At 54.6% G+C, this 25,020-nt stretch overlaps 12 protein-coding genes across 12 annotated transcripts; 8 read left to right on the top strand and 4 right to left on the bottom strand.

Moving 5' to 3' along the window:
- Positions 1-48: 48 nt before the first annotated feature.
- On the bottom strand, positions 49-1,283 carry BO80DRAFT_359073 (NAD(P)-binding protein; the record flags this gene model as incomplete). Its single annotated transcript, XM_025715908.1, has 4 exons — positions 49-356; positions 414-551; positions 600-959; positions 1,031-1,283. 4 exons carry the CDS (start codon positions 1,281-1,283, stop codon positions 49-51), a joined length of 1,059 nt encoding a protein of 352 aa, XP_025573766.1.
- Positions 1,284-2,336: 1,053 nt separating this feature from the next.
- Positions 2,337-4,873, top strand: BO80DRAFT_123850 (C6 transcription factor). The gene is made up of 7 exons (XM_025713518.1): positions 2,337-2,597; positions 2,661-2,934; positions 2,982-3,076; positions 3,132-3,712; positions 3,762-3,881; positions 3,949-4,230; positions 4,300-4,873. The coding sequence occupies exons 1-7, from the start codon at positions 2,374-2,376 to the stop codon at positions 4,836-4,838; spliced, it is 2,115 nt and encodes a 704-aa protein (XP_025573765.1). The 5' UTR covers positions 2,337-2,373; the 3' UTR covers positions 4,839-4,873.
- A 467-nt stretch (positions 4,874-5,340) lies between these two features.
- BO80DRAFT_123843 (MFS transporter) lies at positions 5,341-7,606 on the top strand. Its single transcript, XM_025713517.1, has 7 exons — positions 5,341-5,621; positions 5,687-5,847; positions 5,911-6,324; positions 6,373-6,502; positions 6,560-6,805; positions 6,888-6,935; positions 6,986-7,606. The coding sequence occupies exons 1-7, from the start codon at positions 5,570-5,572 to the stop codon at positions 7,546-7,548; spliced, it is 1,614 nt and encodes a 537-aa protein (XP_025573764.1). The 5' UTR covers positions 5,341-5,569; the 3' UTR covers positions 7,549-7,606.
- A 502-nt stretch (positions 7,607-8,108) lies between these two features.
- On the top strand, positions 8,109-9,096 carry BO80DRAFT_123837 (uncharacterized protein). The gene is made up of 3 exons (XM_025713516.1): positions 8,109-8,330; positions 8,381-8,538; positions 8,601-9,096. Exons 1-3 carry the CDS (start codon positions 8,196-8,198, stop codon positions 9,052-9,054), a joined length of 747 nt encoding a protein of 248 aa, XP_025573763.1. The 5' UTR covers positions 8,109-8,195; the 3' UTR covers positions 9,055-9,096.
- Positions 9,097-9,384: 288 nt separating this feature from the next.
- BO80DRAFT_494743 (alkyl/aryl-sulfatase) lies at positions 9,385-11,181 on the top strand (the record flags this gene model as incomplete). The annotated part of the gene is made up of 1 exon (XM_025723900.1): positions 9,385-11,181. One exon carries the CDS (start codon positions 9,385-9,387, stop codon positions 11,179-11,181), a length of 1,797 nt encoding a protein of 598 aa, XP_025573762.1.
- A 286-nt stretch (positions 11,182-11,467) lies between these two features.
- On the top strand, positions 11,468-13,580 carry BO80DRAFT_503213 (oleate delta-12 desaturase). Its single transcript, XM_025724375.1, has 3 exons — positions 11,468-11,984; positions 12,046-12,829; positions 12,891-13,580. Exons 1-3 carry the CDS (start codon positions 11,949-11,951, stop codon positions 13,250-13,252), a joined length of 1,182 nt encoding a protein of 393 aa, XP_025573761.1. The 5' UTR covers positions 11,468-11,948; the 3' UTR covers positions 13,253-13,580.
- A 463-nt stretch (positions 13,581-14,043) lies between these two features.
- BO80DRAFT_436018 (uncharacterized protein) lies at positions 14,044-15,069 on the top strand (the record flags this gene model as incomplete). Its single annotated transcript, XM_025720937.1, has 1 exon — positions 14,044-15,069. The coding sequence occupies one exon, from the start codon at positions 14,044-14,046 to the stop codon at positions 15,067-15,069; it is 1,026 nt and encodes a 341-aa protein (XP_025573760.1).
- Positions 15,070-15,814: 745 nt separating this feature from the next.
- Positions 15,815-16,976, top strand: BO80DRAFT_446409 (NAD(P)-binding protein; the record flags this gene model as incomplete). The annotated part of the gene is made up of 5 exons (XM_025721552.1): positions 15,815-15,887; positions 15,943-16,400; positions 16,459-16,639; positions 16,689-16,799; positions 16,843-16,976. 5 exons carry the CDS (start codon positions 15,815-15,817, stop codon positions 16,974-16,976), a joined length of 957 nt encoding a protein of 318 aa, XP_025573759.1.
- On the bottom strand, positions 16,968-18,483 carry BO80DRAFT_123769 (uncharacterized protein). Its single transcript, XM_025713515.1, has 4 exons — positions 18,421-18,483; positions 18,273-18,335; positions 17,723-18,230; positions 16,968-17,679 (listed from the first exon to the last, which is right to left on the bottom strand). The coding sequence occupies exons 2-4, from the start codon at positions 18,317-18,319 to the stop codon at positions 17,074-17,076; spliced, it is 1,161 nt and encodes a 386-aa protein (XP_025573758.1). The 5' UTR covers positions 18,320-18,335; positions 18,421-18,483; the 3' UTR covers positions 16,968-17,073.
- A 923-nt stretch (positions 18,484-19,406) lies between these two features.
- Positions 19,407-21,412, bottom strand: BO80DRAFT_123715 (alpha/beta-hydrolase). The gene is made up of 2 exons (XM_025713514.1): positions 19,937-21,412; positions 19,407-19,890 (listed from the first exon to the last, which is right to left on the bottom strand). The coding sequence occupies exons 1-2, from the start codon at positions 21,331-21,333 to the stop codon at positions 19,647-19,649; spliced, it is 1,641 nt and encodes a 546-aa protein (XP_025573757.1). The 5' UTR covers positions 21,334-21,412; the 3' UTR covers positions 19,407-19,646.
- Positions 21,413-21,908: 496 nt separating this feature from the next.
- BO80DRAFT_426422 (Zn(II)2Cys6 transcription factor domain-containing protein) lies at positions 21,909-23,385 on the top strand. The gene has a single exon (XM_025719768.1). The coding sequence runs from the start codon at positions 22,093-22,095 to the stop codon at positions 23,362-23,364; it is 1,272 nt and encodes a 423-aa protein (XP_025573756.1). The 5' UTR covers positions 21,909-22,092; the 3' UTR covers positions 23,365-23,385.
- A 647-nt stretch (positions 23,386-24,032) lies between these two features.
- On the bottom strand, positions 24,033-24,797 carry BO80DRAFT_456458 (Nitroreductase; the record flags this gene model as incomplete). Its single annotated transcript, XM_025722172.1, has 3 exons — positions 24,033-24,235; positions 24,289-24,403; positions 24,462-24,797. The coding sequence occupies 3 exons, from the start codon at positions 24,795-24,797 to the stop codon at positions 24,033-24,035; spliced, it is 654 nt and encodes a 217-aa protein (XP_025573755.1).
- Positions 24,798-25,020: the final 223 nt, after the last annotated feature.

Here is a 25,020-nt window from a genome sequence, read left to right as displayed (position 1 = left end):
CAGCCACGAAATACTGTTAAACTGGCCAACTACTTGAGCCACCACGACTCACACCAAATCAGACACATTCGCCATGAGGATCTCCTCCAGAGAAGTCCATCCCGACTTCCCCATCTCCCTCAACAACTCCTCAGATCGCTTATCAGGTTCAACCTCCAACAAGTTCACCTTCCGGTCCTGGTCAGGAAAATTGTCAGGAAATTCCCGGCCCGGGAACAGCTTCCGGAAAACAGCAATAACGTCGGACCAGAAGAAAGGCGTGCCGTATGCGAATAGACGCTCATTCTGAACCGTCGGATTGGTCAGGCCCGCGACGTGGAGGAGTCCGACGTCGCGAATGTCAACGCAGTATGCGCCTGGTATTGATTAGTATATGCGTATACTTTGGGGTGAATGGTGTTGGCTATTCTCACCGATAGGGATAAGGGCATCGATTGATGAACGGACCGACTCGAGTTCGTTCTTGAAGATGGCGGCTGGCCAGATCGATGTGGATGCGTGGCCTTGGTGTTCTGGGTCCACTGACGCGCCAAAGCACATTGATGGTAGAACTTGATATACATTAGTAGAGATCTCCCGAATTTCAGGGGGGGTGTTACCTGTGTTGATCGCAAATCCCGGCTTGTGCTGTTTCACCCAGTCCCAGACTCCCCGCTCGCTCAGGGCCTTGCTGGCACTATAGACATTGAAATATCTCTTGTGGTCGGAAGGTGATCCTGTTTCCGCTTTTTGGATTGCGACTTCATTCCATGAGTCGGACGTTACTGGCTTGTCCTCCAGATCATCGAGGGCGATCGTGGAAGCGGCTTGGGTGGAAGAGGTGTAGACAAAGCGCTTTACGCTGGGCTCAGCTGCGGCCGAGGTAAGGACATTGCGGTCCAACTGACTGATGGCAGCAAAGAGCTCTTTTGGATCGAGTCCTTCGAGGATAGTCGCGACATGCACGACGCCTGAAACACCTGTTGATATTGCGGAGTGAAGTACTTAGCCATTCGATTCTGTGCAAGACAAGACATGAAGATGAACGGACCCTTGATGGCTTCATCGAAAGCGCCGGGAATGGATAAATCTTCGACCTGGACTAGCTGGAATGCTTCATCCCCGTATTTGCGACAGAAAAGATCCCTGACCCATGCGCACCTCTGCGCATTGCGTACAGTTCCCCGCACGCGGTAGCCGTGGGCGAGCAATTGATCGGCGACGTGGGACCCCACTAGGCCGTTGATGCCGGTGACCAGCACCCAAGAGCCCAGGGGAATGGCAGGAGTTTCGGAAATTGCCATGGTTAGGGATTTATATCCGTTTAACGGGTTAGCAAGAATGCCGGGGCCTCTGCAGGGACGAGTGATTATATATGAAGTGCCACGTAACTATGTTTTGCAATGCGGTCCACTCCATCGTTAGCACGGGGTATCCAAACTAGCGCGACCTGTTTGACCCACCATGATTGGTAATCGAAGGCATTGAGCTCAAGACCGGCCGGGTGAGCTGACATTGGCGAAGCCCGGAGATGCAATTACTGTCATCTTCTTGACATCGTATCCTATAGAAGGTAGTAACAAAGATGACCTTGGATGCAAGGAGAGTCATCAGGGAGCATGTGTGCCACCTTCTGGAGCCTGAGTGCTCCAAGCATTGATGTGTTAACCTCATGCCTAACTCGAGCGACTTGTTTCATTAACTATGACACAGAGGGTAGAGGCAAGGACAATCAGCTTGATGAGCCCGTACATCGAGATCAGGTCGTGTGCATGTTCTTGGTTCATGTCAGTCATCGAAACAAAGTTGTCTGCTTATTACCCACCAGCACGTTTAGCCAAATAATGTCACCAGTAGTATGTTAACTTGACCGATCTGATCTTTTTTGAGATTTACTTGTATGGTCGTTCCCAGGTCGCAGACGAAGTCAAAGAAGCCGAGGAAGTATGCGGCTGTGGGCACTTGACCAGTCGCAGAGATATGCACATATCTCGTTCTTATGTCCTGCAACAGCATGCTGATGAACCAAGCTATTGGGGTCTTCAATAGAACAAAGTGTGGTAGGTTCTATGAGAAGAAATGAACAGCCATCATTCACATTCTCAAAACATATTGAGTTCCGTTCGTCCACGGTAGAAATTTATACTTCCAGACCCTAGGACCTTGTCAGTCAGACCCCTAATTTCAGCTCAGGCCATGCGTGCCGCGGTCTTTCTATACAAGAAAGCCTCATTAACATAGACCAGAGAGCTGCCGGGGTGTAGGTAAGGCTGGAGGATGAGTCAAGCGACTAGCCACGGCACTAGCCCACATCGGAGTTCCCCCGGAATCTCATCTTCCCTTCCCCGCAACCAACTCGGACGGAAACTTTTCCAGTTCAACCAACTCACCGATATGGCTGAGAGAGTCTCGGAACTTCGCTTCCGATCGGGAAATGTCCCGACGCGATATTTCAAGGCATGTCGCTGGTGCCGCAAGCAAAAAATGCGCTGCGATGCGCGCAACCAGGTTCCTTGCGCTCGGTGTCGCGCCGTTGGCCGCGATTGTATCCTCGACCCGGTCGAGCACGCAAGGCGTCGCACCGACCGGCCACCAACCCCGCCCACGCACCCAGCAAGGTGGATATCTCGCCCCTATACAGGTTCGCTGGTGGTCGAGGCTAATGAGATACATATAATTAGGCGACGGACGGCACGGTCCCCATGGACGGAACACCATGGTTTCGGTAGTCCCTCCCCCAGAGAACAAGACTATTCCACTGCGGCTGCAGTGCCCGAAGTCCCCATCGATGCCTCCATCGATTCGTTACCCGAATCTACTGCGGTGGGGAGTTTAGGCTCACCCGGTACTGCCGACCGACATGCACAAGAGCCCCAGCAACTTAGTCCCAATGATATGATCGCGCCAGTCTCTGTCATGCACTCCATGTCGGTCAACCTTCTGGGTTCTAGCAGTGTAAGCACCGACAGGAAATATGTTGGTATTTACTGAGTGGTTGGTAGATCTTCATGGACAGTTCAAGCAAAGCGGACCCTAAAAGCGACATCATCGCTCGAGGGATCATCAGTGAAGAACATGCTCGCGTCATGTATGACCGGTACGGTACCGCCCTCAGTAGACTGTCTACTCTTGCGGATATTGACATTGCTTAGGTTCATGGGTGGAAGTAAAAACTTTCTGGCACTGTTCGACCCCATCCGGGACACCTTTGACTCTATCCGCTCTCGTTCTTTGTTCTGCTTCTCCGTAATCATTTACTTGGCAAGTCGGGGAGTCATGGATTTGCGTAGCGATACCCATCTACAGCGCGTGCTGCAAGATGAAGCGCAGAGACTGGCCGAGGATAGCTTTTTCGAACGCCCAACCAAGGTGGAAACCGTCCAAGGAATGATCCTGCTCGCCGCCTACTCTGAAAAAACCTGGTTCTCAACCGCACTCATCCTGCGGACCGCGCTTGATTCCGGCCTAGAAAAATCGCTGGATGCTTTGCTCTCCCAGGAAAATGTGCCTCGCAGTTCTTTGTCGGCTTCGATGGCGGACCGTAAGCTGGTGTGGCAGACCAGGACCTGGCTAATCAGCTTCACACTGGAACTCGACGTAGCATCCGGTACCGGCCGCAAATCACGGATCGACGCAGTGGACACGATGAAGTTGCGGAAGTTTCTCGAGTACCCGCTCTCGCTGCCCTCTGATATGCGCACGATATCGATCATCGAGATTCATCAAATCAGAAGTAGAATTCTAAGTCTTGTTCGACTGACGGCATACTAATCGGACCCTAGGCCAATCTCGAATGTCCATTGAAAACTCCAAGACGACCAGCGAGATTGTATTGGTCGAACTCCCTGCGGTTATGGCAAGGCTGCAAGACTGGTGGAATACGTGGGATGAAATCCATGACAGTAAGCTGGCAACTGCGAACACCATGCGCAAGCGGGCGATGATACTGACCACGTCTGAAATCTAAAGACAATGCATTCCATGCAGGTGCCTTCCAACGCTGCAGCCTCAAGTTGATGCTCAACTATGGTAGAATATTCGTCTTGTGCGCTTCACTGGCTCGTATTCAGAAACTCCAATCAAACGCAGCCGTGTCCGACCCGGAAACCGATGGCAAGGATATTTCGCACTTATGGCGGTCTCTGGCCACGACAATCATGGAGCAATTGGCTTGCTTCATCAGGGAAAAGGCGTACCTTTGCCAACTCTCGTGGTCCCCGACATATCCAGCGCTAACGATTGCCTTTGTCAGTAAGTCAACCCACTACCCCGGAAAAAGGCATTATATGCGGCTTGGCGGGTTCGGCTAACATGGGGAAGCCACATTCGCTCTGAGAATCGCTCGGTGGCGTCCAGACCTAATCGACCAGGACCTCCTCCTGGAAAGAGCCCAGGTGATTTGCGATTTTCTCAAACAGCCGCCCTATCCGGATATCCACCGGACAGTATCGATCTTCGTCAATTACGGTCGTGCCCTGGTCGCTAGCCAACGAGAGCACGGGGAATATTGTGCAGAGGTCACCAAGAACGTGGAACAATCCAATGGGCAATTGTCAATAGGTAGGGAGGCCGACGGTGTCTCAATAGAGCTGTCAACTTCCTCGGGGCTGCCACCGGAGCAGGTGAGCTACCGCACTGGCGCCATGACCCCTCAGGCCGACAAAGACCCTGGTGGCGCTGGGGTGCCCAATCCCGACAGATCGGCCCCTGCCCGGCCGCCACCTGCTCGACTGCCGGGGCCTATGGAAGCTCCTAACTGGTCGCTGTGTAATCCAATCGCGGACTCGTTCGGCTTGTTTGAAGAGGAGCAGAACGACATCTTTGATTTCCTGCCTATGATGCCGTCCCTGCCACAATAGCCTTTGTATGACCCCGGCTAGGAATAGAACCCTAGTCTTCTATCGATCTGGTCTTCATCAGGTGGTGTGTCACGAATTGACCTGTAAGCGACGCAGAACTTGGGGACTTGGTGTCAATCCATGCTGGCAGTGATGACGACCGACCACATGCCGTAGGGGTGCGCGTGCTCGTGGAAGCTGGGGTAGGAGATAGGTCCAAGTTGAGTTGAATTCTGGAATTCGAAAACGGTCTGCTTTCAATGCTTGCAGCGCTGGAGTCGACCCGTCAAACATGACCGGCCGCTCTACTAGGAATGTCGCATTAGCGTCACGGCGATCGAACCTCCTGTGGATCACAGAATCTGATTCACCGACCTGGACCGAGTCGCCAAGGGCAGAGTTTTCAGGATACTGACCTTGAAAGCAAACCTGTGGACCGGCTCCTGTTCGGGGCCGTCGTCAGTATCCTTTTTTATTCCGGCGCCGGACCGGCCCCGATTTGGCGGGAGCAGCAGCCGAACTTCCAAGGCCGCCCATTGGGCCACGAGTCTATACTCGCGGTCCAGGTCTGAGTGGACTGTCGCCAAAGGCCTGCGAGATACGTCGGTGTTCATGAGTCACGGAATCCCACACTGCTCAGGATCACTATAAAACCCATAGGGTTCGTCAATGGATGAAATGGTCGAAGGGATACCAGAGAATCGTCGGACACGCCAAGGATTTGCTCAACACCAGGCAGACAGATAACAGCCATGGCCACAGAGCATTGCCCTAGTGCCTCCATCATAGATAGCGATCATCCAGGTATGACCTCATCCCAACACCTGTCCCTTGCGTCTCGCTAACCCTGTCTCCCTATCTCATCCTAGATCCCAGCTGGAACCGGGGCAAAGAGGCCATCCCCTCTAGTATCCCAATGGGAAGAATGGCTTTGGAAGACCGAGGATACCGGCTCACCAGACTGAGTGAAGACCATATACTGGTAGACTTTGACCATGGATCTCCTGAGAATCCGGTCAATTGGACTCACGTGAGTGATGCGCCCGCCGGACGATCAATGTCTTGACTGACCGTAACCCATCAATTGCAACAGACAAAGAAAATGTGCACGGTTTTCACGGCACTCTTCTTGGTCCTCAACTCCGGAATCTCGTCGTCTTTACCCAGCAATGTCGTTCCGTTGATGATGCAGGATTTCAATGTCACCGGAGACTCGCAGAAGGTTCTTCCAACGGCCTTGTTCCTTATCGGATATGTTGTGGGACCCTTGGTCTTCAGTCCCCTGAGTGAGACGATTGGAAGAAAGGCCGTTCTGCTATGGAGCTTCACTGTGTTTGTCTTGGCGACGCTGGGGTGTGCCTTTGCCCCCAACTGGCCGGCCATGCTGATATTCCGATTCATCTGTGGGGCCATGGGGGCGGCTCCCCAGACGGTGGTCGGTGGCGTCTATGCCGACATGTTTTCGACCCCACGAGCCCGTGGCCGGGTGATGACCTTTTATATGGCGGTATGCCGTCACTGTCCCTGTCTCCAGAGTCTTGTCTGACTGCCACAGGCTGCAAGCTTTGGTCCGATCATTGGGCCGATCATCTCCGGGTGTAGTTCTCAATACGGCTGGCGATGGACATTCCGCATCGACCTTATTCTTACCGGCTGTAGCTGGCTAGGCTCGCTTTTTATGCCAGGTGTGTAATGATGTACATAATAGGATTTGTATAATTGCAGCTGACATTGGTAAATAGAAACCTTCGGCCGCGTCATCCTCAAGAAGCATGTAGCAATGCTGAACAAGGGCTCGGCCACCTCTCCCTATGTCTCACAGCAGGAACTTCAGAGTGTCGTCGTCGACTGTAGCTTTACGCAGACCTTGACGCGACCCATCACGATGATGATCTTTGAGCCAATCATCGTGTTCACCGGAATCCACATCTCGCTTGCCTACGGTCTCATTTTCTTCTGTTTTCAAGCATATCCTATTATCTTTGAAGGTAACCCCCCCTGTTGAGGTTTTAAATCCCAAATATCCAACCATCAGGGCTTGCGTGTTTTGAACCCGGCTAACCGAAACAGACACCTACGGCTTCAGTGTCAAACAGACTTCGTTGTGCTTTCTACCCAGTAAGTGCGGGGATTGACTTCCTGCTCATGATTGATACTAAGTGGAGTAGTTGGCATCGGCGCTGCATCGTCAGGTCTTTTTTCACTCTACTACGACATCATTTATGAGCGAGCCAAAGCGCAAGGGAAAAGGTGGACGTCAGTCCCCGAGCTCCGGCGACTCCCAGTCGCGTGTATCGGTGGCCCTTGTCTCACCATCAGTCTCTTCTGGCTGGGATGGACCGCCAACCCCCAGATCTACTGGCTGGTTCCGGTGCTGTCGGGTCTGCTGTTCGGATTCGGATACCAAATTATCTTCATCTCGCTCTTGACGTATGTGACCGATGCGTACAAAATCTACTCGGCCAGCGCCCTTGCAGCATCGGTGATCATGCGGAGTATCCTGGGTGCGGTTTTCCCGCTGGCGGCGACTCCGATGTATTCAACCCTCGGAATAGGGTGGGGAACATCGGTGTTGGGGTTCGCGAGCCTGGCTTGTGTCCCCATCCCGCTGGTGTTTTTGTACACCGGGGCTTGGATGCGCAAGAAAAGCTCCTTCTGCCAGCGGCTACTGCAGGAAGAGTGTGCGAAAGAAGTGCAGGTGACACAGCCTGCCACGAAGGAGACAGTTTGATCACCGTGTCACCAAACCGGCCGCGCGCCCCTCCAAGATGGGATGCACTCCCGTCAACCAAAGATTGACTGTTTATTTCGGCCCGATTACAATATGACCCAACCTCTACGATCACTTCATTTTTCCATTCCTCCATCTGGACATGTCCAACAAATCAGAGCAATTGCTCTATCCTTTTCGACAGCCAGAACAACAAGCCGTATCACAGACCGGCCGTGGTCCCTCATTTGCGAGAGGTCACACCGCAGCTGGACCAGCGAGCGAGGACAGATGACCCCTCTAATTATGATTAATGATAACAACGGCATCCAGGACATGAGTTTAGACGATAGACATAGCTAGGAGTTTTGCTAGTTCGGATTTAGATACAAAGTAATAGACTGCTTCTTATCCAGAAAATGTGTGATTCACTAGGAAACCAAGATGAGTATTGATGGAGTGTCCAACGTGGAACACTGGACCTTTCCGCCTGAGGCCGCGAGATGGCGTGAATGACCCCGTTACATCCTGAGAGGGGCTTGTGACGCCTTTCCCCCTTTTCCCTCGCCATCTCTTCTTCACCTTCTCGTCAGCACTGTCTTCTCTCCATTCCTCATTCCAAACTCGTCCTTCGTATCCAGTTGTCATCCAAGCCTGCTAGACCTCTAATGTTGACGATGAAGCTCGCAGTTCTTCTCCTGGGCCTAGCTGCACTCGGGTCGGCCAGGGGACTGGTGACAACTGAGTTTCTTGATGCTTGGACAGTCAATAAGAAAGATAAACTTGCCTCAGTCTTGGGAAATGTGGGTTGTAAACATATCGTTCAGATCTGCATGGCTGATGAGCCGCCTAGGATGGCATCGAAACTACCTACAGTATGGCCTGTGCAGACAGTCAGGCCGCGTTTTGCGAGGTTGATGGACTGACCGTCATGGTTGGTGGGTCGCAAACCACGATTGTGGGACAGATCTCGGCCACTGATACGGTTGACATGTTTGACAAGGAGGGACTGTGAGGCTTTCTATGTCTTGCCCCTTGCTGGGAAACTTCAGCTAACTACTAGGTTTCCTCAGATCTCGAGCCGCAATGTGCGCCGTGGAAGATACAACTTCAGTCAGCTGCACTGTTACCGCAAGGCAAGAAACGCCCAGTCCGTATAGAGTGGTGGCCTTGGGTTTTATGGAGCACGATATATCTCAGGCTTTTATCCCGGTCACAGTCACGGCTGGAACAATCCCTCAACCGTCGGATACCGTTGTTACCATGCCGGGGAGCAGCTCAAGTCATCCTACTTCACATAGGGTCAGTCCTAGTATACCTTTGGGGTCTGGCAGTCACATCTCCAGTGCGGAGCCTCGTGTCAGCGGCGATCCAGGAAGCATGAGTATCATGACTACCAAGAGCCATACCTCCACCTCGTCATCCAGTTCATCGACTCGGAGCACTGGGGGAGCACCAATGGCCACTGGGGAAGTGGCCATAATGGCCGGGGGTGCTGCGATGGCTTTACTAATTGCAGTCCTGTGAGTCAAGCCAGGAAGCGATCGTGACTGTTGTGGTCGGCATAAGGTATTATGAGAGCACAAGTATGTACCATTTAAGATGCTTGGCAGTGGGGACGCTGCCAGCTAATAATGGAATGGCCCGTTCATCTGCGCCCCGCTCCTGCGTATCTGGCGAACAGCGCACATCTACTGTCATTGTCTGTCTTACAACCGGCAGACGATGGCTTGTTGTAAACGCCGGTTTCCGATCGGGCAGTCGGCAATAACGTCTTCCTCGGATGCGGCGGACCGCAAAGGAAGCCCATAAAAGTAAGCACCCCAAAATACTCCATACTCCCTCGCCAGATCAACAATGGCATCCGAGCAGCTGCAACCCGATTTCTCCGACAGGACCGATTTCGAAAACGCCTCTCGGGGCTTGATCGGTTCGCTTCAGCCGGGCATCATCCGAGCTGCCGATGGCCGACCGGTGTACAACAACGATGCGTATCACTTCCTGCACGATGCGGAATGCCCGCCGACCGCAAACCCGAAGCTATGGCAGCAGGGCCAATTGGCCTCGATGCAGGGGCTGTTCGAAGTGACTCCCGGAATCTACCAGATCCGGGGCCTTGATTTGGCCAACATGACCGTTGTCGAAGGCACTGAGGGGGTTATCATCATCGACCCCCTGACATCTGTGGAATGCGCCGCTGCTGCCCTAGCCCTGTATCGCAAACATCGCGGCGACAGGCCCGTCACCGGTGTCATCTACTCGCACTCCCATATCGACCATTTCGGGGGCGCTCAGGGGGTTCTCTCGGATACAGCCTCCATCCCACTGGTGGCGCCAGAAGGTTTCGTAGAGGAAGCCATGAGCGAGAACATCTACGTCGGGCCCGCCATGCGTCGTCGGGCGTTGTATATGTACGGATCTCAATTACCCCAGGCGCCAGATGGACAAATCGGTTGTGGAATCGGAATGACCGTCTCGACGGGGACAAACTCGTTTGTGCCGCCCAATACGATTGTCACCTCGACTGGCGAAGAACGGACGATCGATGGGGTCCGGGTCCAGTTCCAAATGGTTCCTGAATCGGAGGCGCCGTCTGAGATGAACTTCTTTTTTCCTGATCATCGTGCGCTGTACATTGCCGAGTGCGCGACGCATAGTCTGCACAATATCATTACGCTTCGCGGGGCTCTAGTCCGCGATGCGAAAGCGTGGGCATGGTACCTGGATGAGTCGCTGGTTCTATTTGGTCAAGATGCAGACGTCTTATTTGCCGGTCATAACTGGCCGACCTGGGGACAGAAAGACATTGCACGGCTGATATCCGAACAGCGTGATATGTATGCCTACTTGCACGACCAGACTGTGCGGATGATGAACCAAGGCTTGACCGGGATCGAAATCGCCGAGACCATGACCCTTCCGCCCGCGTTGCAAACAGCATGGCATGTCCAGGGGTTCTACGGATCAGTCAGCCACAACGTAAAGGGGATCTATCAACGGTACATGGGGTGGTTTGATGGAAACCCTGCACATCTGTGGGAGTACCCGCCGGTAGAAAACGCGAGGCGATACGTCGCCTGCATGGGTGGAATTGACGAAGTAGTCTGCAAGGCAGAGCGATTCGCGCAGGACGGGGATTTACGTTTCGCAGCCACCCTCCTGGGACATGCAGTCTCGCTCGATCCGAAACATGAGAAATCGAGACTCACGCTGGCCGGGGTGTTTGAGAAGTTAGGGTTCGGCGCGGAGAACGCCACCTGGCGCAACTTTTACTTGTCGGCAGCGCGGGACTTGCGCGCGGAGGCCCCAAGCCCAAAGAATCCAATGCCCCAGAGTCGGGAGTTGAACCGGGGGCAATCAGTGGAGCAGTGGCTCACCCTCCTGTCAGTCCGGCTGGATGGGCCCCAGGCGGCGAACGAGGCATTTACGATTGATATCAATGTGACCGATGGGCAGCGGTGGAGACTGATTCTCAGCAATGGGGTGTTGACGAGCCGGAAAGCCTCCGATCGGGCTGCTCCAGAGGCGGGCTTTACGATGTCTCTGGCGAAGCCCCGATTGCGCGAGATTCTGAGCGGACAGTCCGATCTCGATGGTGTGGAATATGAGGGCGACACAGCATTGCTCCACCGACTGCTTGCTTTGACAGCGTGATCCATTGATAACTTAATTATATGGCCCAAGCCATAAACAATCCTCCTAATCCAACATGTGCTGTTGCAAATGGGCAACCAACCGAACTGGCCATCCCGTGTCTCAGAAGCCCTAAGAATGAACGGAAGCGAAAACGAGCGCTAAGCGGCGAGGCGAAAACGTTGAGAACATGGAAAGCGTTGAAGTTAATTTTGTTCCAGAAAAGTCTAAGCGCCGAGCGTCGGCCGAGGCGCGTGAGAATAAGGGGCAGCAGGAGCTGCAGCAGCAACAGCAACAGCAGCCGGGCTGGTAGGGCTGCAGGGCGGCCAGCAATCATTACCCAAGCATGTACGGATAGAGTGTACGTATATCGGATCTTCCATGCAGATATAGCGAATGCCTTGTTTTCCACGGCATTTTGCGTCCACCTCCGAGCAATTCTCTTTGGCCATTTTGTTGGGAATTCCCCCCACAGCGAACGGGCGGATCCGTGGATGGGTCTCGACCTGTCCGTTTTTCGGGAGCCACTAGTGATCCCCTGGCCAGCCACTCGACGACTCAGCGACTGCGCATTCCTGAGGTTAATGCGAATAGCGTGTCGACCACGGGTCCACCTCTGATTCTGAGAATTTCAGGAACTGGTCGGGTCTGATTGGTTCCTGCGGGCAACGGTCAGGAGAGACCCTTGCCTTTGACAGAAAATTTAGATCCCAAAATGTACATAGGGAGCAGCGTCGGTCAGTTCTGTCACCTCTGCTGGCTTGTTCGTCTTCTACCACTATCCCACCATGGCTGAACTTCGCAAGCGGCCTGTCGAGGCAGCGGTATGTTCATCCACTCTGAATGCCTACATCCTGGCCTAGTTACTGATTGGTTCTCTTCTAGCAGCCCATCGACCAGGACAACGTCCCCAGCCTGCAATCCCTCAAAGATGCCATTCCCAAGGAATGCTTCGATTCGTCCGTCGTGACTTCGCTCCTCTACCTCGCCCGTGACATCCTGTACTGCGCCATCCTCGCCTACGGCGCGTTCCACATCCACCTTCTCCCTTCCCTGCCGCTTCGGATTCTCGCCTGGGCCGTCTACGGCTTCTTCCAGGGCTGTGTTGGAACTGGACTATGGATTCTCGCTCATGAGTGCGGCCACGGCGCCTTTTCCAAGCACCAGTCCTTCAACGATTTTGTCGGATGGGCCGCTCACTCGTTCCTCATGGTTCCCTACTTCTCCTGGAAGATCACCCACGCGCGTCACCACCGCTACACCGGCCACATGGAGAAGGACACGGTCTTTGTGCCCTGGACCGACGACCAGCTGGCCAAGAAGAAGAACGTCCGCATCGAGCAGCTCAAGCATCTCGCCGAGGAGACCCCGATTGTTTCCTTTGTGCAGCTGATCGGCCACCAGTTGATGGGCTGGCAGCTGTATCTGTTCCTGAACGTCACGGCCGGCCCTAAGAGTCTGCCCGACGGCGGCAGCCGCACCGGCATGTCCAGCCACTTCAACCCGTTTGGTGAGATCTTCAGCAAGTCGCAGGTGCTGAGCGTCGCCCTGTCGGATCTGGGACTGTTGATCATGGGATCGATTCTGTACTATGCGTCGACTCAGGTTGGCGTGTGGAATGTGGTTCTGTTGTACTTTATCCCGTACCTGTGGGTGCATCACTGGTTGAGTACGTGGCCCCCCACCTCTCCTCCCCACCGAGAATGCATGGAAAGTGCTAATTATCGCAGTTGCTATTACCTACCTTCAACACACCCACCCGGAAGTCCCGCACTACTCTGCTGAAACCTGGACCTACACCAAGGGTGCCTTGGCCACCATCGACCGCAGCATCGGTTTTATTGGTCGTCACTTTTTCCACGAGATCATTGACTATCACGTCGTGCACCACCTCTTCAGCCGTATTCCTTTCTACAAGGCCGAGGAGGCCACTCGTGCTATCCAGCCCCTGCTGGGCGAGAAGTACCGCGAGGAGAAGGAGGAGAGCTTCCTGTACTCGCTGATGACGACGTTCCGCAAGTGCATTTACGTGTCGGATGCGGGCAAGAAGAAAGGCGTGTTGCACTTTGTGCTGGCGGAGGAGGCTAAATGATGTACTCTGTTGTTGATTGTGGATTGATTGTATACATGGGTATGGTGTTTGGGTGGTGATTGCATGTATGATAGACATAGACTATAGACTTGCATAGAACAAACTTTCCTCGACTCGTTATTGCAGCAGTATGCGTGCAGTGGGTGAGGAGAGGCCCGTCAGGTGTGGTTCCATGTGAGATTTTACATTCGGATCCTCCCTTCTGGTCTGTGCTTTGACTCAGGAGAGACCTCGGAAATCGTCGAGATCATCGTCAAGAGTGGGCTGGATTGGTCTCCGTCAGCTGGCTAATTATTTAGGGTTCACCTTACCTCGGCTGTAAGAGGGCATGCATGACACCAACCATCCTAAACAATCAGTCCAACGGCATAGTCCATCCGAAATAGACAGTTGATCAATCATAAACCGAAACAGCCATCATGTACGCGTATTGCCATCCCAAACACGCAACTAACCGTTTAGACAAAGGAACCCTCCTATATGCCGAACCATGGAATGAAGTTCGTTTAAAGTTGTGCCAAGCAGGTTACTGTGTAACTGCCGTGAGGACAAAGAGCAATCAATCGATTCAATGGGGATTGATATACATATCCGCGTTAATATGCGTAGAATAGCAATGAGATATCCACGAAACACTATGGGATGCCCTCTATAAACCTCTACAGCATCGGACTCGTCCTCCAACTCAGTAACTCTACTCTCTTCACGATGTATAAATTGACATGGAACCACGGTGTCTGTCACCCTCCACCCATCTTCCCTCTCATCACCATCAGCACTACCACAGCATCATGTCCAACCCTCCCTCTGTTATCTCCCTCGGGAACCACCATCCCCTCCCACCACTTCCCTCCGACTCCCCCGCGAACCGCAATCCATACACACACCCAGACTCCCCCTCCTCATCTTCCTCCCCCATCTACTCCCCAATCTCCCCCACCACCCCACCCTCCTACCTCCACTACCACCACCACCCCCAAACCCCGCAATACCTCATCCCCCTCCCCCCACCATTCCACCCCCTACCATCTCCCTCTCCCCCACCCCTCCCAACCATCTACATCCTAGACGGCGACACCGCCCTCGCCCTCTCCATCCGGCACTTCATCCTCGAACGCGGCGGCGTCCGCATCCGCTCCGGCTTCCTCCCCGTCCAACAAACCCCGCATCTCGATCCCTCGGTGGTCGTCTCTGACCCAGAGACCGACTATGAAGGACACATTCCCGTCTTGTTTCTGGATAGTCCGACCGTTTACCCCGTCCGTAAGATTGTGGGGTTTGGGCCCATTAGTGAGTATGTGGATGCTGTGGCTGTTGGGGGGAGGAGGTTGTATGGCGAGGGGGAGGGGGAGAGGGCGGTTGTGAGGGCGTTGGTGGGCGTGCTTGGGAGGGAGGTGGTGCGGCCGTTGTATGAGTGGAATAATGTGGTTTATGGTGGGGTGGGTGGGGTGATGGAGGAGGAGGAGGAGGAAGAGTTGATGGGGAGGGTGGTGAGGGGGTTGGAGTGGGTGGAGGAGAAGTTGGAGGAGCGGGAAATGGAGTGGGAAGAAGAGGGGCGGATAGGGAGAAGGGGAAGGGAGGTGGAAGAGACGGGATATTTGTTGGGGAGGTTCTCCGCGGCGGATGTGTATTTCTTTGGTCTGGTGGTGGCGCATGTCGGTCGGTGGGAGTGGATTTTTGATGCCCATCGACGGCCGCGCGTGACGGAGTACTTTGCTCGGGTGCGTCAGCGGCCCATGACGGAGTTGGCGGGCGAGTTTTGGGATACCGAGGTGGCGACGGTGGTCGAGCCGGGGGAGCGATGGGGGTATATCTAGGTGCAGTGCCTTGGATTGATATATGTGGGAGATTGCGCGGATTCATGCCAGGGTGTTTTTACGACGATTTATCAAGGATACGGTCCTGTGTCGATTATAGGCAGAGTAGAAGGACATCGAGTGGCAGCGATTATACATGCATGAGGTTATTCATGAGGTGGAAAGATTCATTCCATTTATTATATGAACTTGATCATAGGCTGCATTGGATTGAATGGTGAACCACTTAATCAATAGGAAACGATACTGGTATAGAATGCATCAGGTATGAAATATCTGGTCATCTGCGAAAGTCGGTCTCATAAAGGGAGAAAGAAGTTCCTTAGGGCAAAGCCGTTAAACATAAATATATCACCTGGATACCACACAAATGTGCGTAGGTAATATGTGAGATGGCCTTTTTCATGTTATTAACCGGAACTAACAGGAGTCTGGAGTCCTGGCGGAGCTGACGTGGGTATGATCAGCTAGTGGTTATTTGTAGTGGAGACATCGCTCATGCATATAAGATGGATAATACTCCGTATCTACAAGGCGATCATCTTACTACATGGTATCCGACCCGCAGGCTGGGCATCGACAGGGGCCTCGGGGTTATTCCGATCGTGATTGGCTGCCTCCCGGACAATCGGACATAGGGATACCAGAACCCCGTAGTCATCACCATTCAGCTCGGATATTTAAACCTCGTAGCTACGTACTTTCCTTTCACTCTAACCCACCCACCAGATCAAGGAAAGCAGCCATGTCCCTTTCCGCATCCTCAACCAGCGAAGATGTCTGCCAGTATCTCGCGGACCAAATCAAGGGCAGCAAGGGTACATACCCTCCATTACATCGTGATAATAACAGGGCTATAATCTAACGAATCAGTCCTCATGACTGGTGTATCACCAGGGAGCATTGGCGCCCATGCGGCCCTACACCTCTCCCGACACCGTCCGGCTCTCCTCGTCCTCGCCGGTCGAACCCTCTCCGCCCTGCAAGCCACCGAGCACGCCATCAAATCTGAAACTCCAGATGCAAATACCCGTCTTCTCATCCTGGACCTGAGCTCCCAGGAAAGTGTCCGCAAAGCAGCCGCGGAAGTGAGCGAGTACCCCGAAGGCATTGACCGGATCATCAATAGTGCAGGGGTCATGGCCGCGCCATACGGGCTGACCCGGGAGGGAGTGGAGATGCAGTTCGGGATTAACCATATCGGACATTTTCTGCTTACGAATTTGATTCTCCCCGAATTGATGCGCAAGAGCGGCCGAGTGAGGGTGGTGAATGTCAGCAGCCTGGGGCATAAACGGGGCCCGGTGCGGTTCGAGGATCCTGGGTTCCATGTTGGTTCTCTTCTCTCTCGCTTTCCCTGACTGGAAGGGCTAGGGCTGACAAGTGCAGAACGGCAAGTGCTATGACAAGTGGCAGGCGTATGGCCAGAGCAAAACGGCCAACATACTCTTTTCGGTGTCCCTGGCGGAGAAGCTCGGTGGTAAAGGCGTGGAATCGTTCAGTCTCTATCCAGGTCGTATTGTCACTGGGATCGGGAGGCATTTGAAGCCAGAGGAATGGGTCAAGACTGGTATGTGATACCCTGCTGGCTTAGTGGCTGGACACTCATGGCTGCATAGGATGGAAACACGAAGATGGAAGCATCGTCGATGATCCCAAGTTGAACTGGAGAACCCCCACTCAGGCAGCCGCCACTTTGATCGTAGCAGCATACGATCGGACTATTTCCGGTAAGCCCTCTCACATCTGATCGATTGCGACTGATCAAAGCAGACAAAAATGGATCGTACATGGTCAACAACCAGGTTAACAACGACGAGGCCGCCGGTTATGCACTGGATCCAGACAACGCAGAGAGGCTCTGGAAGCTGAGTGAGGAGATTGTCGGCCAGAAGTTTGAGTATTGATCATTGTGGCGTGTTGAGAGGTGCTGTGTCGCTGAAGTATATCCATGGATAACCAATAGAGATCCCTGACATCTATTGCCAGGACACATGTTCAAGGCTAGCTCACTGCACGGACTGATTGCGCAGCTTGCCAGGCCGCTGCCGCCAATATAGCAGTTCCCGTCCCCTTGCCCGTACATCCTGACTGGCACTGGGCGAGGCGGGTAGCAAAGTGATGACAGAGCGCGTCAGCCTTGGTCAGTCGCTGCTGAATAGTTCTTGACCGAACCTGCTCCGAGGTCAATCCTCGCAGTGTCTCCGCTACCGTCGCGTAAAGTAATACCAGTCCCAACCAGTACAGTAGCAGGTGCGGTATTCCCGAGGGGTCCGTGAAAAACATCGTCTCTTCCGGCTGTCTTGGGTGCATTGCCGCGGGTGGCACTGTAGTCGATCTGATCGTGAAGAGGGGATGGTTGGTCTCCGACTGCCACTTGTGATACCAGCTCAAAAGCTGATTCTCCAGACACGCGGACGTCATTAGCAGGCAAGCAGTGGAGTCCCACGTGACACCGTTGCGAGCGATTTGATGTCGTAGACCGCTCCGTAGTTGACCAATTTCGGAGAGAATATCCAAAAGCAGGTCAAACCTGTCCGTGGACAGCCCCATAGGCGAGCGGTTGACCGCAGAAACCCCATCCGAGACATTGACACACTTGCGGAGAAACTGCACACTCAGTAACATCCACATACCGGACCTGAGAACCTACCTCGATTGTACGTAGTCGCTGTCGGTCCTGGTTGTTCAACATCGCCGCGCGATGTTCACGGGCCAAGTTGCAGGCGGCCGTGACATGGACATTCCATGCGTGGCCTTGACCTGGCGGCTGTGCGTAAAGCTCGTAGAGTGCGAGAATCATGGCCGTGCGAATGAGATGGCTGGGGTCATCCTTCCCTTTCAGCGCGCATATCTGCTGCACGGCTTGCCTGTAATGCTGTCGACTGCGATGAGCCAGCGCGTCGTCGTGTCGAGACTTGGCAAGGTGTATCAGGGTCAAAGCGGAGAGAGATGCCTTGATGACCGGGGACTGCGAGTGGAGAAAGGTCGGGAAGAGCTCCGCCCAGTAGACAGGGGATTGGTGCCTGGTGGGAACTGAGCCTTCTGGAGGGAGATAATCGCCCAGGAAATGGGCGACGAGTTGTGCTTGGTTCTGTTCCAGTAGTAGAGATCGCTCGTGCCATCCCACGAATGCCCCGGTGGGGAGGATACTGCGTCCCCTGTAACGTCAGTTCCGCTCCACCATGCCTGGACGTACTCACAGATCCGGATAACCCCCACAGTGGCGGGCGGAGGATTGGCAGCGCATACACGTCGGCCGGGCCCTGTCACACTGACAGCCCGGTCAGCCATCATGTCGTACTCCAACAACGGGTCATCCCACCTTGACCTTTCGCGTGAGGCACGTACGGCAGCTCTGGGCCGTCCAGGTGCTCCGTCCCATCTTGCGTCGGGGTGTGGCTTTTGTGGGATTCTCTGATCTTTGTTGTGTTCTGGTGTTGGTGTTCTGGAGGTGGAAGAAAGCCGGCGGCCGCCGGGCACATGACGGCGTGCGTCGACACGCGCAAGCCAATCAGATTGGCGTCCGGTGATACCACTAGTATGGAGTACTCCGGATGCAGTAGCATTGTTGCTAGCTATCTGCACTTCTCGGTGTTCCGAAAACACATCCATCAATTGTTGAGGTGCCTGGTTGGTTGATAGGTGAGGATCATATGCATTGATCACATTGGCCACTACTAGAGTGGTTGTCGGTCGGTTAATACAAGTCAGGTTTATCCACTCTAACTATATCCACCTATATGTGGCTTATATGCTATTGAGTCGTCAACAAGAAATGTCTTACCAATGCATTGATCTACACTGTATATTTTCAGCTATGACAAAATCAGTAGCGGCCGTAGTCGAACTTCTCTCATGCTTTGAATGTCAAGAAGTACCAGTTGAGGATAGATACAGAGCAAAAAGTGAACAGATGGTTGTACTGGAACCAGATTCTTTGATGCGCCATCCCTATACCCAGATTCCTTCAGAGCCCATCGTCAGTAGCCATCCAGTATTCATGAAGCTCTTTCCTGTAGTCCTCGTCACTGCTTGAGAAGGGCCAGATATTTCCAGAGCCCAGAACCGCTTCCGCCTAGGTTGATTGTCAGGTCAGTCAGCCTCTCGAGACACTCCATTTCTGCCAGACTTACCTCATCTTTGGTCAGAGCAGATTGGTAGACGTGAAAGTCGCGCGACCAAGTGTCAATACACGCATAGTGATGGGTGCTATACAGCCCGCTCCGGGCGGGACAGTCGCCCGCCCTGCCGCCATCCCCGTAACACCAGTAGTACTTGTCTCCTTGGAGCCGTAGGATTGCCCACTTCCCCATAGTCTTCTCCTGGGAGTCAGAACCACTTAGTACTGTCATTGTTGTATTGATCAGGATCGCTGGCAGGCTTCTGGTTTTGGTTGGGGGATAAAATGAGCTTGCAGATGATGAGTAAAGAAGAATTTTTCCTGCACATCGTACCCTCGAGGCGGGATTTATACGTACGCGACTGGCGAGTGCTGATCTGAACGGAACCATCCCGTGACATACGTAAATCCCAATCGCAAAAGGGGCGCAAGCTCTCCACATAATGCTGCAGATCTATCTCCATCTATCTACTCCTCCAGATGTCCCCGAAAACACGTCCATCAGTTGCAAAAGATCCCTCCATCGAGGGTCCTTTTGGAGCTCAATCCTTCCATCCGGGGTCATCACCTTGTGCTCGTCCGCAGTCCTCGTGCCATATGTGTAGCCCTCCTCATCATTCACAAAGGCCGCCAGATCCCGGATCCAGTCGTCCATCAAGGCCCGGTCCGCAGGGCTCGGTCCGTGCATGATCGAATAGCTGGTTGTGTCAGTGCTGGGATACACCGGGGTGGGGGGGTTCTTACTTCCATATCGGTCGATCCATGGCATGACTCACCCCGAACGACGCGGGGGCCACGTCTTCGGTGATGAAAGATAGCCGATGGGCGATCAGGTACCGCCAGACATCTTGAATATTCACTCCGTGCTCCAGAAGATTATTGACCAGAAACCTTGACGGCGCTCGGACCTGGCCGTCAGCGATGATCTGTCCAAACACCGACTGCCACTCGTGCTGATCGTGCGAATCCGGTAGGGTATAATGGCGCAATAACCGGTCAGTCGTAGCCGGGGAATAGTAATTCGACACTTGCAGTTTCAGCGACGCCAGATTGGCCTCGGGGCTATTCGTGACGGCATAAAGGGTATTTTCGTCGCGCACTTCCCCGATAAACAACCGCAGGCCCCGTCGCTGGAACTCTTTCGCAAAAGACCCGTCGCGATAGTAGTCGAAGATCCCCGGGTGGATGAAGACGCCATCCGTGACGGGCCGAAAGGTGTGGTGTTGGAGGATCATGATCGCGTCGCACAAGTCCTTGGCACTGATGGCTCGTAGCTGCTTCAGCTTTTCGGACCCCGGCAGATTAGTCGGGATGTCAAAGTGGTGGCACAGCTCGTCGAACTGCGGTTGACACTCTTCCGGAGTCTTGGGTTGGGTGGGAATGGCATTGGAGTACATGACCAGTCTCCGGAATCGGTTCCGCACTGCCTCGTGTATCTGCCCCCGGAAGTCGTACAACGCTTGGGCCTGGACTGCATATGCGCCTGCGCTCCGTCCCGCTAGGGTAATATTGTCCGGATCCCCCCCAAAAACCGCAATGTGGTGATACACCCATTCGATGGCCTGTCGCTGGTCCCAGAGACCATAATTGCCGACTGCCTGACCCCCCGACTCCTCCCGCAATGCCTCGCCCGCCAGGAAGCCAAACACATTCAGGCGGTAGCCCACGGCGATGAAGATGGCATTCAGCTTTCCGGTGGAAAGCAACTCGGTAGGGTCCATTCCCGGCTCCTGACTGGGGTCGCCGATTTGGAACCATCCCCCGTGGAACCAGATGACGACTGGCCATTTGGGATGAGGCACCGCGGGGTCAGGCACCGGGGTCCAGATGTTGAGGCGCAGGCAGTCCTCCTGGTAAGTGTGCCTGGGGGCATGTCCGCTCACGGCTTTGGAGTAGTGTGCCTGGGGGCAAACCGGGCCGAACCCGGTTGCGTCGTATGTCGCTCCCGGTTGGGCGGCTGCGAGCTGGTGGAGGGAGTACGGTTGAGGCTTCCGCCACCTCAAGTCGCCGACGGGGGGTTGAGCGTATGGAATGCCGGCGAAGCGTCGGGACTGCCTTCCGTTCTGCAAGCCTCGGATGGCACCCGCCCCGGGCACGTCCACGTGGCAGTCGGAGGTTTCGTAGGAGATGTGGTTTCCCATTTGATGTTTGTTGCTGGTTATTAGTACAGAGTAGAGAAAGCTACCTCACAAGAGGTCAACGTGGGCAGTCAACAGTTTATAGGGAAAGCCCGAGTGTTTGACCTCTAGTTCAAGACCCTCCTGACACCATACCCCGGAGTGGGCTCTCATTGGTCTGTTTAATCGACGGTCCCTCCGATCCGATAGGAAGAGATACGGACCGTCAATCTGAGACATGTGTGTGGACTGGGAAACTGGACACATTCATAGGGGCGACCGTGGTGCAGCGTCTCGTAGGCATCCACGATGCCCTCTAGTCTATTTTTGAACCGCCCATTCAACCTTGCCAGGGGTCGGTTTGATGCCGGGTTATGGAGTAGTAGTAGATATAGGACTGCCATAACGGCGAGCCACTGGATCCGGTTGGGCTGGGCAGGCAGCCATCTGCTGGAACCAAGGATCGGGGGGTGCCTCGCTTGTATCCTCACGTGATCGCATCCGTGGCTGCCTCAGGTGGCAACTCGAGACTCCCGTCGGCCCAAGGGGGCAAAACCAGAACGAATACGATCTTTGCCTGCCCCCCCAACAATGGCTGAGAATAATACGCCCATACAGATTCGCTCCAGGCGATCACACAACAAATCCCGCTTGGGCTGTCAGAATTGTAAGAAAAGACGCATCAAGGTAGCTTCTTCTCCTATGCCTCTTTTCTCTCGTCTGCCCGGAGGTCAAGGGTATATATATCCTGGCAGTTGCACCAGCACCACCAGCACCACCATCATGGTCAAGATGCGCTCTGCTCTGCGTGCCTTGGCTTGCTTTTGGCCCAATTCTGCTACCTACTCTACGCTTACCGACCATGCTAACCCCCTCCAGTGCGACGAGAAGAAACCACATTGCACCAACTGCGTGCGGCATTCGATCGAATGTGATTTCACCCACCCGGCGGCGGCCTCCGCCACGCCCCCGGCCTCCACGCGACGGTTTCGCTTTCGACCATCCAAATACCAGCCCGAGTCCCGGGCCTCCTCCTCCAAGGGTTCCAAGGATAGCACCCCTGAGGTCGGCCCCCGCGACCCTCCCGCCACCTCCACCGGCGTGCAATGTGATCTCGCCGCCAGCAGCGTGGCCGGCGGCATCTCGTTTGCCGACCTGAAACTCTACCACCACTACCTGACCAGGACGTACAAAACCCTGGCGGACGAGGTGATGGACATCCACCGTGTCTGGCCCGACCACGTCCCCCAATGGGGCATCACCTTCCCCTCCCTCATGCATCTGGTCCTCGCCCTCTCGGCGCTCCACTGGGCCCATGAGGACCCGGCTTCGGGCACGGAGTACATCGCGCAAGCCGACGACCACTTCACCTTTGGGGTCCGATCGGTCACGGCCGTCCTGTGTCTCCTCAATGCTGAGAACTGCCAGTTGATCTACATGGCCGCGGCACTGATCTGTCTGGTGTACTTCGGCCGCGGGCCCCGACCCGGCGAGTTTCTGGTCTTCAGTGAGCGCGGCCCGTCCGAGTGGCTGGTGCTGATGCGCGGGGTACACTCCATCGTCAAGGAGCATCATGCCCGCGTTTTCACGGGCGTGCTGTTGCCGATCCCGGATGATCGGATCGCCGGCGTGAGTGCCGAGCTGCAGCCCGAGCTGGACGAACATCTGCTCCGGATTGAGCGCGTGCGAGCGTTCATGCAGTCCCGGGTCCGAGAGACATCCCGACGGGCCATGTTTGGCACGGCCCTCGATGATCTGCGCGGGGGATTTGAAGAGGTGTATAAGATTCGCAGCGCCGGGCAGGATGGCATCAACCTGATGCACCTGGTGGTGGGGTGGGTGTATCGACTCCCGGAGGGGCTGATCAGTCTGTTGGGACAACGGGACAGTAGCGCGTTGGTGATGTTTGGCCATTGGAGCATTCTGTTGGTGTATATGCGGTCGGCGTGGCTGATGCGGGGGTGGGACGCGCATGTGCTGGAGGGCGCGCGGGCGGCCCTGCCGGAGGAGGACCGACACTGGCTGGACTGGCCGACCCAGGTGGTATATGCTTGACTATACCTCCTTGTATACTCCGTCCATGGGATTTACCAAACTTAATTGCGCAAATAGAACCGTAACCACGTTCTCATCTGGATTCACTACCTCATTGAACTGATCAACCTTGTACTCTCCACAACCCCTCCCCACCTAAACACCTCACTCACCTCTTCCCCAGACCTGACCATCCACAGCTTCTTTTACCGCTACACACCTATTATACATCTTCTGTCACCCCACCCAACTCACCCCACCATCCACGAACCAACAACCACAAGCACAATATCGTCTTCTCCCATATCCAACGTTCACCTCGTCCCCCATGCCTGCCATTGTAATTAACTGTGGGTCATGGAGCATGAGAGAAATGAGCAAGTGAGAGGCAGAGTGGGTGATATCAATCCGGGTGAATTATTGTGGCAAGTTTTTGGGTTGGATGGTTGTGGAATTGGAATTCCTTACAGTCGTGGTGAATGGAATATAGCGACGACGAGCTAGTACTTTCTGACACTACATCTGATACTTTCAATAGAAGGAGAAGAAGAACATATGACTACGCCGCACCCATCATCAGGCAGAAATGGATTCGCTCCGCGTAAACACATGATCCGGGTATTTCTCCAAGTCTAATCGGTCTATCGATCCCGCCAACGCCATCTTTCCCCCTGCCTCGCGTTTCCCCTCTATTTGCCAAACACCTTGAAGCGGTCCTCCAGGGGCGCAAACGCCTTCTCCCCGGGCTCTGAGGTCGGCACGCCAAAGACCAGCTGGGCGTCGAGCTTCCATGACGCCGGGAGGTTCCACTGCTTCTGCACCGCCTCGTCAATGAGCGGGCTGTAGTGCTGCAGGTTGGCGCCGAAGCCCTCGGACTGCAGAGCGGTCCACACTGGATGGGGTTAGCGTCAGAATTTCAGTGCCAGGAATGAGGGACAAACGTACCCAGGTACTGGGACATGGCGTTGGATTCCAGGGCAAAGGGGTCGAACTTGTCGGCGTAAATGGCAAACTTCTCCTTGATGCCGGCCAGGGAGTCGAAGTCGACGAAGAACAGAACCTAGATCGGGGGACGGTCAGAGAGGACCCAGAAGCGGGCAGGGGAGCTAGCAGCATACCGTTCCGTAGGCGGCGCGGAAGGCGTTCAGCTTGGGCTTGGTCTGGGTCTCAAAGGTCTCCTTGGGGAGGGTGCCAGCGGCGACGAGGCCCTCCATGGCGCTGATGGCCAGGTCCCAGACCTTGTGGTGCTCCTCCTTCAGCAACAGGACGACGCGGGAGGTCTGGGTGTTGAAGGAGCTGGGCACGTGCAGGACGGCGTTGGCGACGATGTGCTCAATGGCATCGTCGGTGATGGGACTCTCGCCCTTGAGGCCGTAGTAGGTGCGGCGGGCCTTGACCAGCTCCAGGAGGGAGGTGGTGGCGGGGTTTTTGAATTCCGGCTGTGTCGAACCCATGGTGAAAGAGGTGCAGAAGAGGTGCTGAAGAGGTCAGGAGGAATGGATAGGAGAACAATGGAGCAACGGTTGGGGCCGACGTGGTGGGTTATATATATACTAGGGCGAGGGGTCGTGGAGAGCCCCGCTAGCGGAGGGGTTGATGGATGATGGATTATGGATCCTCATGGCTAAGGATGGACGATTCTCCCATCTGTGGCGTGATTGCATAGGTCGGCCAATC

The sequence above is a fragment of the Aspergillus ibericus genome (genome assembly GCF_003184845.1).
Source record: "Aspergillus ibericus CBS 121593 unplaced genomic scaffold BO80scaffold_28, whole genome shotgun sequence".
In the NCBI taxonomy this organism is placed as follows: domain Eukaryota; kingdom Fungi; phylum Ascomycota; class Eurotiomycetes; order Eurotiales; family Aspergillaceae; genus Aspergillus; species Aspergillus ibericus.
The sequence above is the reverse complement of the archived record's forward strand: the minus strand, read 5'-3'. Positions and strand labels throughout refer to the sequence as shown.

Excerpts from the sequence above, each read along its gene's own strand:
- BO80DRAFT_123850 (XM_025713518.1), top strand. The coding sequence starts at position 2,374 with ATGGCTGAGAGAGTCTCGGAACTTCGCTTCCGATCGGGAAATGTCCCG. Across the intron at positions 2,935-2,981 it reads ACCTTCTGGGTTCTAGCAGT|ATCTTCATGGACAGTTCAAG; the intron begins GTAAGCACCGAC and ends AGTGGTTGGTAG. Across the intron at positions 3,077-3,131 it reads GCTCGCGTCATGTATGACCG|GTTCATGGGTGGAAGTAAAA; the intron begins GTACGGTACCGC and ends GACATTGCTTAG.
- BO80DRAFT_123843 (XM_025713517.1), top strand. The coding sequence starts at position 5,570 with ATGGCCACAGAGCATTGCCCTAGTGCCTCCATCATAGATAGCGATCAT. Across the intron at positions 6,503-6,559 it reads AGGCTCGCTTTTTATGCCAG|AAACCTTCGGCCGCGTCATC; the intron begins GTGTGTAATGAT and ends ATTGGTAAATAG. Across the intron at positions 6,806-6,887 it reads ATATCCTATTATCTTTGAAG|ACACCTACGGCTTCAGTGTC; the intron begins GTAACCCCCCCT and ends TAACCGAAACAG.
- BO80DRAFT_123837 (XM_025713516.1), top strand. The coding sequence starts at position 8,196 with ATGTTGACGATGAAGCTCGCAGTTCTTCTCCTGGGCCTAGCTGCACTC. Across the intron at positions 8,331-8,380 it reads TTGCCTCAGTCTTGGGAAAT|GATGGCATCGAAACTACCTA; the intron begins GTGGGTTGTAAA and ends TGAGCCGCCTAG. Across the intron at positions 8,539-8,600 it reads ATGTTTGACAAGGAGGGACT|ATCTCGAGCCGCAATGTGCG; the intron begins GTGAGGCTTTCT and ends AGGTTTCCTCAG.
- BO80DRAFT_503213 (XM_025724375.1), top strand. The coding sequence starts at position 11,949 with ATGGCTGAACTTCGCAAGCGGCCTGTCGAGGCAGCG. Across the intron at positions 11,985-12,045 it reads AGCGGCCTGTCGAGGCAGCG|CAGCCCATCGACCAGGACAA; the intron begins GTATGTTCATCC and ends GTTCTCTTCTAG. Across the intron at positions 12,830-12,890 it reads GTGGGTGCATCACTGGTTGA|TTGCTATTACCTACCTTCAA; the intron begins GTACGTGGCCCC and ends TAATTATCGCAG.
- BO80DRAFT_123769 (XM_025713515.1), bottom strand. The coding sequence starts at position 18,319 with ATGCGCTGCCAATCCTCCGCCCGCCACTGTGGGGGTTATCCGGATCT. Across the intron at positions 18,231-18,272 it reads TGTGGGGGTTATCCGGATCT|GGGACGCAGTATCCTCCCCA; the intron begins GTGAGTACGTCC and ends CTGACGTTACAG. Across the intron at positions 17,680-17,722 it reads AGCGACTACGTACAATCGAG|TTTCTCCGCAAGTGTGTCAA; the intron begins GTAGGTTCTCAG and ends CTGAGTGTGCAG.
- BO80DRAFT_123715 (XM_025713514.1), bottom strand. The coding sequence starts at position 21,333 with ATGGGAAACCACATCTCCTACGAAACCTCCGACTGCCACGTGGACGTG. Across the intron at positions 19,891-19,936 it reads ATGGATCGACCGATATGGAA|CTATTCGATCATGCACGGAC; the intron begins GTAAGAACCCCC and ends TGACACAACCAG.
- BO80DRAFT_426422 (XM_025719768.1), top strand. The coding sequence starts at position 22,093 with ATGGTCAAGATGCGCTCTGCTCTGCGTGCCTTGGCTTGCTTTTGGCCC.